At 38.9% G+C, this 13379-nt stretch overlaps 1 protein-coding gene across 1 annotated transcript in view; it reads left to right on the top strand.

Annotated features, from left to right (window-relative positions):
- SNTG2 (syntrophin gamma 2) overlaps nt 1–13379 on the top strand; it is a 247301-nt gene that overhangs the window by 127695 nt on the left and 106227 nt on the right. The window contains exon 10 of the mRNA XM_043541919.1: nt 9152–9281. Within this exon, the coding sequence (XP_043397854.1) occupies nt 9152–9281 (130 nt within the window). The remainder of the gene's footprint in view (nt 1–9151; nt 9282–13379) is intronic.

Below are 13379 nucleotides of genomic sequence, written 5' to 3'. Positions count from 1 at the left end.
TGCTGTTTACTAGGATAAATATGACTGAGGAAATATGACATCAGTATCCCAGTGCAACACATCATCTGGGAAAACTGAAAAAAAATGCTTTTTGAATACTGCAGATAAAGACGCGGTACACTTTCAGAAAATAAACAGGAACATTTTCAAACCATTTTCTTTAAGGCCTAGTCCATCTTGAGGTGGAACTTAGTTAACTGGAACTTAGTTAAACATTCTGTTGGCAATAAAGAACCCTTGGTGGTGTTGGCCTTTCATTGTTTAATGGAGTTAAAGGAGAAATTACTTTCCTGTAGATATCACTCAAATGGTTCCTACTCCTGGGTCTTGCTCCTGTAGCACAAGCAGAAGGGAAATCCCCTAGCTTTCAAAGGCTGTTGATCCTTTGAGGCACTGTTAGGTTTCACATACAAAGCAACTTGCCAGTGCCGCTGTGTCATCTAATATGTTCTGCTTCACTTCTCTTCATCTAATATGTTTATTAGGAACAGAAAGCAAAGTGCTCCCTAACCTCCAAAAATCAGTAGTTCAACATGGACGTCAGACTGTGTCCCATAGTGATGCAGTGACTCCCTCAGTTTCCCCTCACCACTGTACCTTAATTTTTCTCTGAGTTGATAGGACATTTTATATTAGCCAGAGATCAATCTCTCTCTTTCTCTCTGTAGAAAGACCCCAAAATAGGTGCAGCCTATTCTCTAGTCTCTTTCTTACTGGGGAGCAGGAGCTATCTTAGATATCCTGCTTCCTCTTCTCGGCAAATCTTATTTTGTATCCTGCAGCCACATGATCCCTGAAAAAGATGAGTCCCATGATGTCTTGCTGCTTGAATAGGATTGTGAGAAGCCATACATCTTCCTTATGGCACTCAGAATACCCTGTTAAACTGTGCTAGAAATATTTACTTATTTTAATATATGCATACCTGAAAGGCACATACCTCATCCTCTAGGTACTTCTCACATAATTGTACATCGCACAATTCTTACAAAACCAACTAATTCTGTAGCTTATCCTGTCTACACATCAACTGAAAAATTGATTTAACTATTCACCATTCTGTTCTCTCCCTAAAGGGTACAGAAAACCATTTGCAGATCAACAAATTCAGACCTAGTTGCTCTCTGGTGTACCTGGGTGCCAAGTTCTTCCACACTTTATAGGTTAATAAACAATAGCGTGAACAATATCCAGAAATCAATAAGCAGCCAATTCAAATCACACAACACCATTCAATGTGAGTTGTACCTATCCTAGCATATGGATGTCATGGCCGGAAAGTCAGTAATTGAAAACAAATGTTTCATTTCCCAACTCTAATGGGAAGGTTGGAGGATGGAAAACAGCCAAAAACCCTTGAGTAGGAAGGGAGATCCACCTGCCTTGGTGAAGAAGTACTACCGCTAAAAGCAGGAACCCAGCCAGTGCAGTATCTTCAGAGAAAACAGTAACAGCGTGTTAGGATACATTTCAATATATAGCTGGCAATACCTTGCACTGACTGGGAGAGGGACAAAATCACCTAGTGCATTTCTCATCTTTCAATTATTCTCAGATAGTGCTTACTACTAACACATTTTGGAATCCTAACCTCTGCAGCTAATTTAAATCTGTTAAGATGATGTACAGTAATGAAGAGAATCCTTTTAACTTTCTTAGCTGCATTAGACTCTGCAGTGCTGACAGAAGCAAAATAGACTGAAAAATGACTTTTTTCATAAAAACAAGTTAATCTGAGTCAGGATAAACATAGAGAAGAGGTTTGTTGAATAAAATGCCACCATTTTATACTGTGACTTTCTCCCCCTCTGGCAGGGTGTGGGGGGAAACTGAATCTGGGTCTCCCAAATTCCACAGATTGCTCTAGCCACTGGGCTAAAAGTTATAAGGTGGGCACCACAATCTCTTCCTCCTGGCTTCTTAAAAAAAATGGCATAGGTTCCTAACTCCAGGAGAGGGTTCACAGCTGAGAATAACAACTAGAGATAGGTATCTCCTTGCAGCCCAGACTTAGGCATCTATCTATTGGCAAGTTTACATGGCTTCCTGCCTAGTGTGCTGGTTTATATGAATCACAACCCTATTTCTCCCCATTTTTTGGATCGGGAACCTTGGCACCTAACTCAGGCTTTGTGAATTGCAGTGATTTTCTGGGCATGTAAAAGTTAGGTGCTGTGATTCTCGGTGTCACAACACCTAACTTCTTTTAGGCATCTAGTCCCTACCTAAATGATCTTGTAACCTTAGGATAATGATAACATGCAGCTGGTGGATAAAACAAACAAACAAACAGATAGGAGTCAGCGGGAGAAAGAGGTAGGAATAATAAAGCAGTTTTTGATATACTAGCTGTGTGCATAATCGAACTGGTCACCTGCCTAGCTGTTATCGACTGGCAGTGTTCTGTATTCCTCTCAGCAGAAATGATTGTTAAGAGGGGATGTGGCACAGGATAAGGTTGTGGCTTTATACATTTTTTTCTGGGAGTCTGCATTGTGTACAGGAAAATGCTTGCCAGATATTGATGAACATGTCTGTGAATTCTAAAAGTCTGAGGAATTTTATCTTGAATGATTCATCTGACAACATGTATCAAAAGTGCAATATTCTCTATTGACGATTCTCTTGTTTTAAAAGTTTCAGTCATCTAGTCAGTGAGTAGAGCTATAACCACGAGGCATGCATGGCTATTCACTTACACAAAAAGGGTTGTCCAGTGGTTAGAACAATAGCCTGGGACTTTGGAGACCCAAGTGCTGCTCCCTGCTCCACTACAGGCTGCCTGACAAGACACTTAGGCTCAGATTCTGACAGGGAGTTCAGCTCTTAGCTTTCATTGACATCAGTAGGAGTTAGCACCTAAATACCTTTGAGGATCTGAGCCTTAGTGTCTCTCTGCTTCAGGTCCCCATCTATAAAATGGAGATGGTAATAATAATTTCCTATGTCACCGGGGTGTTAGGAAGATAAATAGCGCATCAAAGTTACTGTGCTGCCTGGCAGCATGAGTAGGAGTTTCTTGACACATCCACAGAGAGCGTCTCCAACGTGAGGCTGCACCACAGTCTCAACAGGTATCTCTGAAAAAAATTGCCATAGGTGGAAAGCAAAGCTGCACCAACAGCAGGGGAGGAGCTTCACTATACCCTCTTCTATGCCCTCTTCCAGTAACAAAAAGCTTTTGTTAAATGTAATTATTCCAGGGACTTTGCATGCCTATGCTAACTCTCCAATAAAGAGATTGTGAGGTTATAGTACAGAAAGTCTGTAAGAGGTTTAGATACCACAGTTACATATCAACAACATAGCTAGAATCACACATCATGAATAACAACTAATGAATAGTTGAAATGAACAGCTCAGGAGCTGAAAATTGCTTCTCCATGCTATTCAGTGAATGCAACAATGAATATGTTGTAAACAAGGTTCTCTTACAAACCAAGAAAAGGATTAAATTTGCAGTTAAAATATTTTCAACAAATGATTCAACCAGCTCGTATCTGGATCTACACATTCCTACCACCATCATCATTTAGGAGTGCACCAAAGACAGCAATGTTTTGGCAGGATCATCCTGAAGAGGCCCTGGTCAGCAGACCTACTTCTTCCCACCATCCTCAGGGAATGCATCAGGATCAGTGACCTCCTGAAGGAGAGGACTAAAAAGGATTTGAGGCCCTGGCAGACCTGCTTGCTTCCTAGTGCAATTACTGTAAATCAGTCATTAACATATAAAGAGTGAATCTGGAAGAAGCTGACTGTTTTAGATTTTAAATCTCTCCTTTGCAAAAAGGAAAACTTTATGAATCACATTCTGGGCATTATAGTTGGTCAGTTTGTTCATTAATATGTCCTGTTTTCAGAAGTTTATCATAGAAAAGAAAATCTCACTGCTTCATATTTATGTTAAAAATAACTGTGCTTTAGCACAATAATAATAAACTGGGTAGACAATCTATGCCAGCATTGTCATAATGTCCCTTCAAAAACCCTTGAGTTTGGAAACTTCAAAGCAGAACTATGGAGAGGGATGCAGTAAATCTGTCATGCATTGTCAAACATAGAGGTCTGTTTTTCCCAGACACACATGTTTAAGTCCTATCAGTAGTAATGGGAGTTACGCATGCACGTTAAATGGAGAACTGAAAGTCTTTAACCAGTAATCATCTGCCATAATTTAACCACAAAGTACATGAGGCTTACTGTGGCACTGACAGAGATTAATGCAGTACATTTTTCACAGGTTGTAGACTGTCCTGCTGCCAAAATGCCTATAGGGTAGGAGATGAAACTACCTGACTGGCACCAAACTGACAGGGCAGGCTGGTAGCTATTATCTAAATCTAGATTTTACTAGCCATTTTATGGGTCAGGGAATATCTAGAGACACACATGTTTTATACCTTAAGACTGAAGGAGTTGACCTACCAAGTCAGCCGTAAAGTCATCATTAAGATAAATGCAGTGTGCCTACAAAGACTTACATAGAATGGAGCAGGATGGTTTATTACCGAACGCTTTTACCTCTCCCACACATTCCCATTGTGCTTAAGAAGCTATTAAGAAATAGCATGTGATTCCAATCATCCTAATGATTCAGAATAAACTATAAATAAATGCATTGATTTTATAAAGTTAATGATTATTTAACTGTACTGACATCTATTTTGCCAATTGATTCACTAAGGTGAATGAAACCAAATCCTATCTGATATTCTGTATATAATTTTTTTTATTTAATTTCAGCAATCATCTTACACTTTCCAAACAAGTATTGACAATTTTGTTTTGACTTATGATCCGATTCTGCAAAGGCTTCTCTGCACATGCTTATGTTTAAATACCTGAACATTTCTACTGAGTTCAGTGGGACTACCCACGTGCTTAAAGTTAAGTCTTTGCAGGATTGGGGCCCTTATTTGTATAACTGATAATTATAGCCAAGTACATTATGTTGTTATTACAGAACACACAGAGAAATAAACACACTGTATTCACATGCCACCCACAAAGCTCACTTCTGGTAGACACAGCTGCATCCTACAGAGTGCAGTAGCAATGTGATATACTAAATATGCCATCTTTCAGTGTTTGCATTTTCAAGTAGCTCCTGTTCTCAGGGAGAACCACACTGGGACTAAGTATTACTTTGATATTTTTTCTATGTAGTCCCTCTCGATATTTACACTTTATTCAGCCTGTAGACACCCAACACTTACCACACTTAGATTTAATTGAACAATTTGATTGTAAAAGGATTGAGGATTAATGTCAAACATTCATCAGAAATACACTATCCAAAGTGAGCAACAGGCGTATATGTTCTGAAAGCATTTCCATCTTTTATATGCCTTTACTCTTTTATGTACCTGACAAAAAATACTGCCCCGCATCACTCACTTAAAAATGACAATTCATCTTATTTATCAGATGATTGTTCAGTAGATTATAGAAAACTTCTCATATAGTGGACATAGTTAGAAAGCTACCTTTTGCCTTTTAACCAGCAAGTAAAATATTCTAATGATATACCCCCATTATAAGTGAAGGGAATAGGTACTCATGCTGGTAATATCATTGCTCCCAGTACAAAGGAAGATACTTTAATTGTACCCTCTGCATGATGTTTACATGTGGCAATTTGAAATAGTGAGGACAAGGAGGAAGAACATACAAAATGAGTGAATTCAACTGCTGAGTCAATCTTTAACTTTAAAAACAATACTGATGAAAAAAGGGTCATGTCTCACACACTGCATTTTTGTAGGGTTGCCCTGACTGCTCTATTTCAATTGACTTACTGGTTGTATTTGGAATTCTTCTGAATAAGCCATTTTCGATAATCTCACCCATACTTGAAGACCATAAATAGACCCCCATCAGGTTCCCACTCCTTTGGGTGCTGAGACTAATTTTCCTTACTCTGACAGCTGAAGATTTAGTATGTGTTCCAGGCCACAGTACCATGGCTGTATATTATACCCTGACTTTGGTAACAAAACAAATAATAAAAAAAAGACTTCACCTATGAAATATTTACCCAAGCCAATCTGTTACTGGGTGAACTTTTTCTATGACTTTTTACATGTTCAGAGTACTGAAATACAGAGTATAGGAAGTGACCTGCATCTTTGAGTGGTTTTAAACTATTAGCTAGTATTATTAAATGATTGAAAACAATTTTAGTTTAAAATAAAATGTATTTTGCTTGCACTAATGTGACCAATGACTTTTCTATAAAATCCTAATCATGTTTTGACGCAGTCATGACATATCCGGCATTAGCCATGACAAACAAGCATCCTTGGTCATTACCCAGAATTATGAAGTGATGCAAAATTCAGATTACCAAAAAATTAGTGGATTTTAACTTCCATTTATAGAGAGATGAAGTAATACAGAGGCCCTACTAGAAAACTTCTCTGGGAACTCCCATTCTAATCCTGTCATAATCCACACTGATGGAAATAAAAATTCACTCAAAAGCTACATACACTAATAGGACCAAGTTTCTAGATAATGGTATAAGCAAAGGAGGTACCAAAACACAGCAAAGAAAACTGGCTTGACCACTGATCAGGATCTCAGGTTAATCTAGTCTGTCTGTCTATTTGTAATTCTGCAGTGGGAAACTTTAAATGGAGGAAGGAGCTGCTGTTAGACAAGCATTCAGATTTGTATTAAGGAAACATAATATTAGAGTAAATCAAAAGGACATGACTATTTCAAACACAGCAGGCACAAGCCTTAAAAACCTTCGGATGCCATCTACTGAGATCCCTGGCCCTCAGAAGGATTGGAATTCAGACCTTTCCCTAACAGCTGGTTTCCCAGTGACTGCTGAATCTGAGTTCAACTGAGCCTTTCTCAGAATATCTTTATGGTTGTTGGTCCTTTAAATCTGGGGAAGACAAGTAGCTGCAGTGAGCATTTTGCATCTAATTAATACAAGCTCAGTTAGGAAACATTCATCTGGTAAATGAATATTCATACCTCTGATTATGTTCTCTCTGACCTTCTCTTTCTGTAGTCTCCAATCTAATAATAATATCCAGTACTTTTACAGAGTTTTCATCTGTAGATCTCAAAGTGTTTTACAAAGGGAGATAAAGTATCATTATCTCCATTTTACAGATGGGGAAAATAAGACATAGTGTGGTGAAGTTACTGGCCTAGCAGACCAGTGGCAGTCAGGAATAGTACCTACGTCTCCTGAATCCCGGTCCAATGCTCTGTTCACTAGGCCACACTGCCTCTAAGTGGATCTGATTTTATCAGAATAATTGTACTATACTCAATGGACTCTTGAAGTGTTTTGCAAAATAACTGAAGAGCAAAAAACACACTTTTCCTCTCCTACTCACCTTGATTTCTCCTTTGACTCCTTTTTCCCTCTCCATGTTCTACATTCTTTACTGCTCAACAGTTACTTTGTGTAAGATAAGGGAATTAGTTGGCAAGATGGAAGCTGCAATCATTCCTAACTTAGTAAAAGCATTAGCTTTTAACACTGAAGAAATGCAAAATACCTGGCAGCAATCACTTATTAATTTCACAGTGAGAGTGGATAGCCTTTGGGAGCAGCTTGAGGGTAGAGAACAGCTGGTGGCTACAGTGCAGGGCTCAAACATTACTGTGCAGAAATGCTTGCAGTCATTAGAAAATAAAGTTATGATCTGCGAGAAAATAATGAAGATAATGAAAGTGGTAATAGACACAACAAGATAAGGATAATTGGACTGCCTGAGGGAAGAGAAAACCAAGATCCTGTGGAGTTCTTTTTCTGGCTACAAATACTTGAAATCCCGGAAAAGGGGACAGATTCAAAATAGAAAGAGCAGACTCTGGTATTTTGGCAAGGATAGCATGTACCTGAAATCAATAACAGAGACAGAGAGCTGTAGCAATTAAAATTAAAAATATTAAACACTAAAGGGCAAATATATCCTTCTTCCAAGACTTTTCTCCACATCCGCAACACCTCTGTTTTCCCCGTGCCACCTACAAAACAGAAATATGGTCTTTCACATTCAATTCAACTTTCCCTAAAACACAGACTTAAAAGGTTAGACTCTCTCAACCTGATCCTCCTGACAGACCCAAAGAAGAATTGCTAGTATGCTACATATTAGACATATTAGAGATGTGTGGATATGTGGCCTCTCAGAGCCAATGAGTTCTTTGGTGGTAATCATGCGGTACAAATCTTTCAAGATCTGAAGGTCTTCAGCCTCTTCTACTGTGCAGCATAAATTACAGGTCCCTCAATGATATCATTTACGTGTGATGTATTCAGTGATTGTTCCTTTCTGGTCAAGAATACTTTGTCATGCCAAAGTACGACAAATTCCATAAGTTGACTCATCTGTTGAAATGGAGACTTCTGCGTTACATAGAGGGTTTTGTCTTTAGTTTGAGTCAGAGATGGGTGACATGAGCTTTTGTAGAGTGATTTAAAGTGGGTGTGTAAAGTTCTTATAAGTCTTGGTAATGTCACAGTATCTACTGAGTGTAAAGCAGTGACACACAATCTTTATCAGCCAAATAGCTACTTTGTTTGTGAACACAGTTTTATAGGTAGAGAAGAATGTAACATATTTAGTCTGGTCTACGTTTTTAGCGGTGGCCTCAGTTTTTGGGTGCTCATATTGAGCCCCTTTGAAGAAGTATAAAGTATTTGGATTTTCATACACATTAAATGAGCTCTAAAGAATGATTGCTTGTAATTTTTTTAAACCTACAGCACTTCAAGAAATTAAAAATAGATGAAGATATTTGCTTTGTGACTCATGTTGTAAATTTTTAGAGTATCAAACATTTATTTTGGTGGCAAGAGGTTGCATAATTGTTTACTTAGATTTAATTGATGCATCCTTAATAAAATATCTTAAGTTTAGTGATTATACACATATAAATTATACAACAGTAAGTGAATAATTAATCAAAACTTATAAACTTTGATAAAGATAAACCATTTACTGTGTCTGTGTTTCCTGATACTGTAGGTTATTATTCCCCTTTTCTGTTGCTTTTCTCTCTGTTTGTAAATTTGAAAAATGAAACTTGTAAAAAGTTCTAAAAATCAGATGAAGATTGAGAACTATTGGATAGTTTATGAAAACTTTGTTATATATATTTCTTTTTACTGCAGATCTAATGCATTTGAAGTGCTTGCACTCGATGGAGTTAGTACTGGGATACTTCAGTTTTATACAGCGCAGGAGTGTGCTGACTGGCTGAGAGCATTATCAACAAACATCAGTGATTTGACACTTCAAAATGTACGTTACTTTCTGCATATTTTCCTGCATTTGCTATATTTAAATTATTTTTAATTTCCCAAACATAGTATAATAATTTGTATATAAGGTATAATATGTAAAACAAAAGAGTGAGGGGGAAGAAACAAAATTGTAATAGCATAACACTTTACCTTGAAATCTCCAAGAAAATACAATCTTATTATATAATAGAGAACAACAGAACCGCAGGGTGACTTTATTACTTTCAAAATTTGTGTAGGGCCCAATCAGAAGAGTCTTTTCATTGACTTCATTGAGTTTTGGATAAGGCCTAAATGTATTCTTTTTAAATTCTTGCAGTTAAAGTATGCTTGAAATCTGGTTTCAGAAGTTTGCATTACTTGTTTTGGAAGTATGTGAAGGGAAACTTTGTAACTAAATCAGCGTAATTTAGGGCTGGTCTATATGCAGTTTTTCTACTGCTATAATGAGTTTAGAAACTGATGTAGCTAAAGCATTACAATCCTCTAGTGTGGTCACAGTTGTACCAGTAAAAAGGTGCTTGTATCAGAATTAAGATATTGCTATACATTTAAAAGTAAAGTTTGTAATGTCGGGGCTGACAGCTTCAGCCCAATGGGGCACAACTGCCAGGGCTCAGGGTTTTTGCCCTGCGGCGGGGTGGTAGGCCTTGAGGCTTCTGCCCCATGAGAGGCACCTGAAGCCCTGAACCACATGACCCTGCCAGAGGGCAGAAACCCCAATCCCAAAACCCCAGAAACCCCACCAATCTGTTAGGCAGAGAAGGGGGGGCATGGTGGGCTCCGGGAGCTGCCCTTTAACTGTAAAAGAGCTGCATGTGGTTTGTGAGCCATGGTGGCCACCCCTGAGATATTTCATATCTCCACCAATTTTCTGTTACGGATCACCAGAGTAACACAATAGTACATCTTATGTGCATGTACATTCCCATTCCTCGTTGGGAAGGATATGATCAAATTCCTTTAACAGGCTGGGTCAGACCTGCAGTCTGGGGAACATCTCAACAAGCCTGTAAATTAAGCATTGCTCTGTTTGGAATATACTTTACCATCCGTACATACAGTGGAGTGAGAGTTCAACCAAAAAGGATCTATTTAGATGCCACACTGATGCCAGGAGACAATACTAATATCGGCCATGCCAGCATAGGTCTTTCATCACAATCAGGAACTTCTGCTCATTGCAAAGCAGTGACCTAATTCACAGAAACATTTTCAGCAAAGTCAGGCTGTCAGGGGACCTGGGGTGGTCATGTTATCTTTGAGTACAGAGGAAGTCAGCTGTTGTCCAGCTACAGGAGGGTACCTAGGAATGTCAGTGTGTCTACCAAGAGCATGTCTGAATTGTTATGATTCTACTGTGAGACAGTTACTTCTGAGGAGAAAGATGGAGAGGAGGGGCATGAAAGAGGAACTAAAGGGTCACGGTGGAGAAGAACAGGATATGGAGGAGGAGAACGCATTGACTCTTTCAGCACTACTAATTACTGTATAATCCAAAATGAGCTTCCTGCGAAAAGCCTGATAGTAACTATCATACTTACAAACAGAACACATGCTGCAGTTTTCTTGAAGAAGTCCTCTCCCCATCCCATTCCCCAAGTTCTTTTGCTTTTCCTAATGACAGGTTTCAGAGTAACAGCCGTGTTAGTCTGTATTCGTAAAAAGAAAAGGAGTACTTGTGGCACCTTAGAGACTAACCAGTTTATTTGAGCATGAGCTTTCGTGAGCTACAGCTCACTTCATCGGATGCATAGCATATCGTGGAAACTGCAGAAGACATTATATACACACAGAGACCATGAAACAAAACTTCCTCCCACCCCACTCCCCCGCTGGCAACAGCTTATCTAAAGTGATCATCAAGTAGAGCCATTTCCAGCACAAATCCAGGTTTTCTCACCCTTTCCTCCCCCCCCCCCCCAACACATACAAACTCTGTGTGTGTGGGGGGGGGGAAAGGGTGAGAAAACCTGGATTTGTGCTGGAAATGGCTCTACTTGATGATCACTTTAGATAAGCTGTTGCCAGCGGGGGAGTGGGGTGGGAGGAAGTTTTGTTTCATGGTCTCTGTGTGTATATAATGTCTTCTGCAGTTTCCACGATATGCTATGCATCCGATGAAGTGAGCTGTAGCTCACGAAAGCTCATGCTCAAATAAACTGGTTAGTCTCTAAGGTGCCACAAGTACTCCTTTTCTTTTTGCTTTTCCTATTATCCTTTCCACCAGTGTGGCACTCTGTGCTACATCCCCTTCCCTTTTGCCCCACACCCTGAATATTTACGTTTGGAAGAAGAAGGAAGCGGAGGAGAAAGATGCACTTCTCTGGTCTCTTTACAGTACTCTGCTTCCCAACACAGCCTGTAGCCTCTAAGGGGAGAGAAGGAACAGGAGCCCACAGGCAGGGGAACTGAGACTATGCTGAGCTAGCAGCATAGAAAGGAGCCTGACCTGCATCTACTTCTCTCTCAGTGTGTATAGTCAAAGGGTCTCCTGTAGGCTGAGTTGACAACACTGTTTAACTGGACAGTTTTTGGGAGGGAGTGCTGTAGAATAGCCCAGAATTAATCATAGACTCGTAGGACTGGAAGGGACCTCGAGAGGTCATCTGGTCCAGTTCCCTGCATTCTCTCCATAGTATACAGTTAACCATCTGTTAAATCACTTTTGATTTTTGTTAACTCTTCTCACAGCTCTTAATTTCTATTATCCTAAACAGAGCATCAGGAGAAGGGTATTATAGGCAGCACACCTGGCAACACCTATAGTTAAGGTTGCCTGTGTGTTTCTACTATAGAGGCCCTTTTCAAAGTACTTACACTTTTCTCAAAAATGTACCTCTTTTACCTAAAATTAGTATGTTCTCCTTTTTAAAATTAAATAAAAAATTGCTTTGAAAACCATTGTTTCTGTACCTTTTTATTATACAGCCCTAAAGACTCAGTAGAAGATTAAATAAATTTAAAATTTGGCCTCAGAATAGGGACATAAGTCCTATATCATGGATGTATCATTCATCTGATCAGTGAACACTGGATTTGAGTTGGATGAATTATACGAGTTTAAAAATTGTCCTTTATGCCTGTATATTGGCTGATAAGTGATAACATTATATAACCCAAAATTCCACTGTAAATTAATATGTATGTGTATATAGACTAAGGTGAAACTCCCATTGAGTAGATAACATCTCATGTTTCCAATATGTGCACAAGTGTGCCAAGCAAAGCACAGTGAAATTTCAGGTGTACTAGACAGAGAATTATGGAATATGATCTGTGAAACTGCATATGATCTGAGACAGGAGCCAAGGAATCTTGCTTTCCTACTCACACTAGGTGGGGTGAATGTGGATTAAGGCAGGTCCTTGAAAAAATCCTGACTACTTCTATAACCCATAAAAATTGCACATGGAATAAGGCAAAGGTTTCTGCCTCATGGATTGCACCTTATGCATTACACAGCGTTCTGTGGCTGTCTAGCAAGTAGTAGCACATGAGAGTAGACAACTAGAGGCTTCCCCACCTGTGCCCCCATTACCGCCAAAAAGTTGAAGGATTGCTTTAAAAATAAAGGAAACATTTAGTTAGAACAGAAGCTCATTTATCTCATTTTATTAAAGTGGACAAATTTAGTCATACTACTCATTAAAGTGATATTCAGTAGCTATTATTTTATTATATTTTAACTAGTGCCCCCGCTGAATAAAAATGTGTACATCCCTGTACCACATGATGGAATTTTTTTGCTGCTTCATTTTTTTTTATAAACATGAATTTCATATAGAAAAAACTACATTAAAAATAGAGGTTGCAAAGTCAGAAGTCAGGAAGTGACAAAAATAAGGTTGCATGTGCAACCCATGACCTTCCCCCAGTTTGAATGCATTACAATACAGTAACTATATGATCACTTATTTGTTTTCTCCAGGTTCCCTGTGTCACTTCACTCTCTGGGTGGTGAACTGGTCTAGGGTCCAAAGAATCCTTCCTTATTCATTGTACTAATTGTATGGTGTGTCATGAATGAGGCTGTTGTCCATAGTACTGATCTGATCTAATGTATTCTACAAATACATTAGAAGCAAGAGGAAGA

Source organism: Chelonia mydas, chromosome 3, assembly GCF_015237465.2.
Source record: "Chelonia mydas isolate rCheMyd1 chromosome 3, rCheMyd1.pri.v2, whole genome shotgun sequence".
Lineage (NCBI taxonomy): Eukaryota > Metazoa > Chordata > Testudines > Cheloniidae > Chelonia > Chelonia mydas.
Note: the sequence above shows the minus strand (reverse complement) of the source record. Positions and strands in the feature narration are given on the sequence as shown.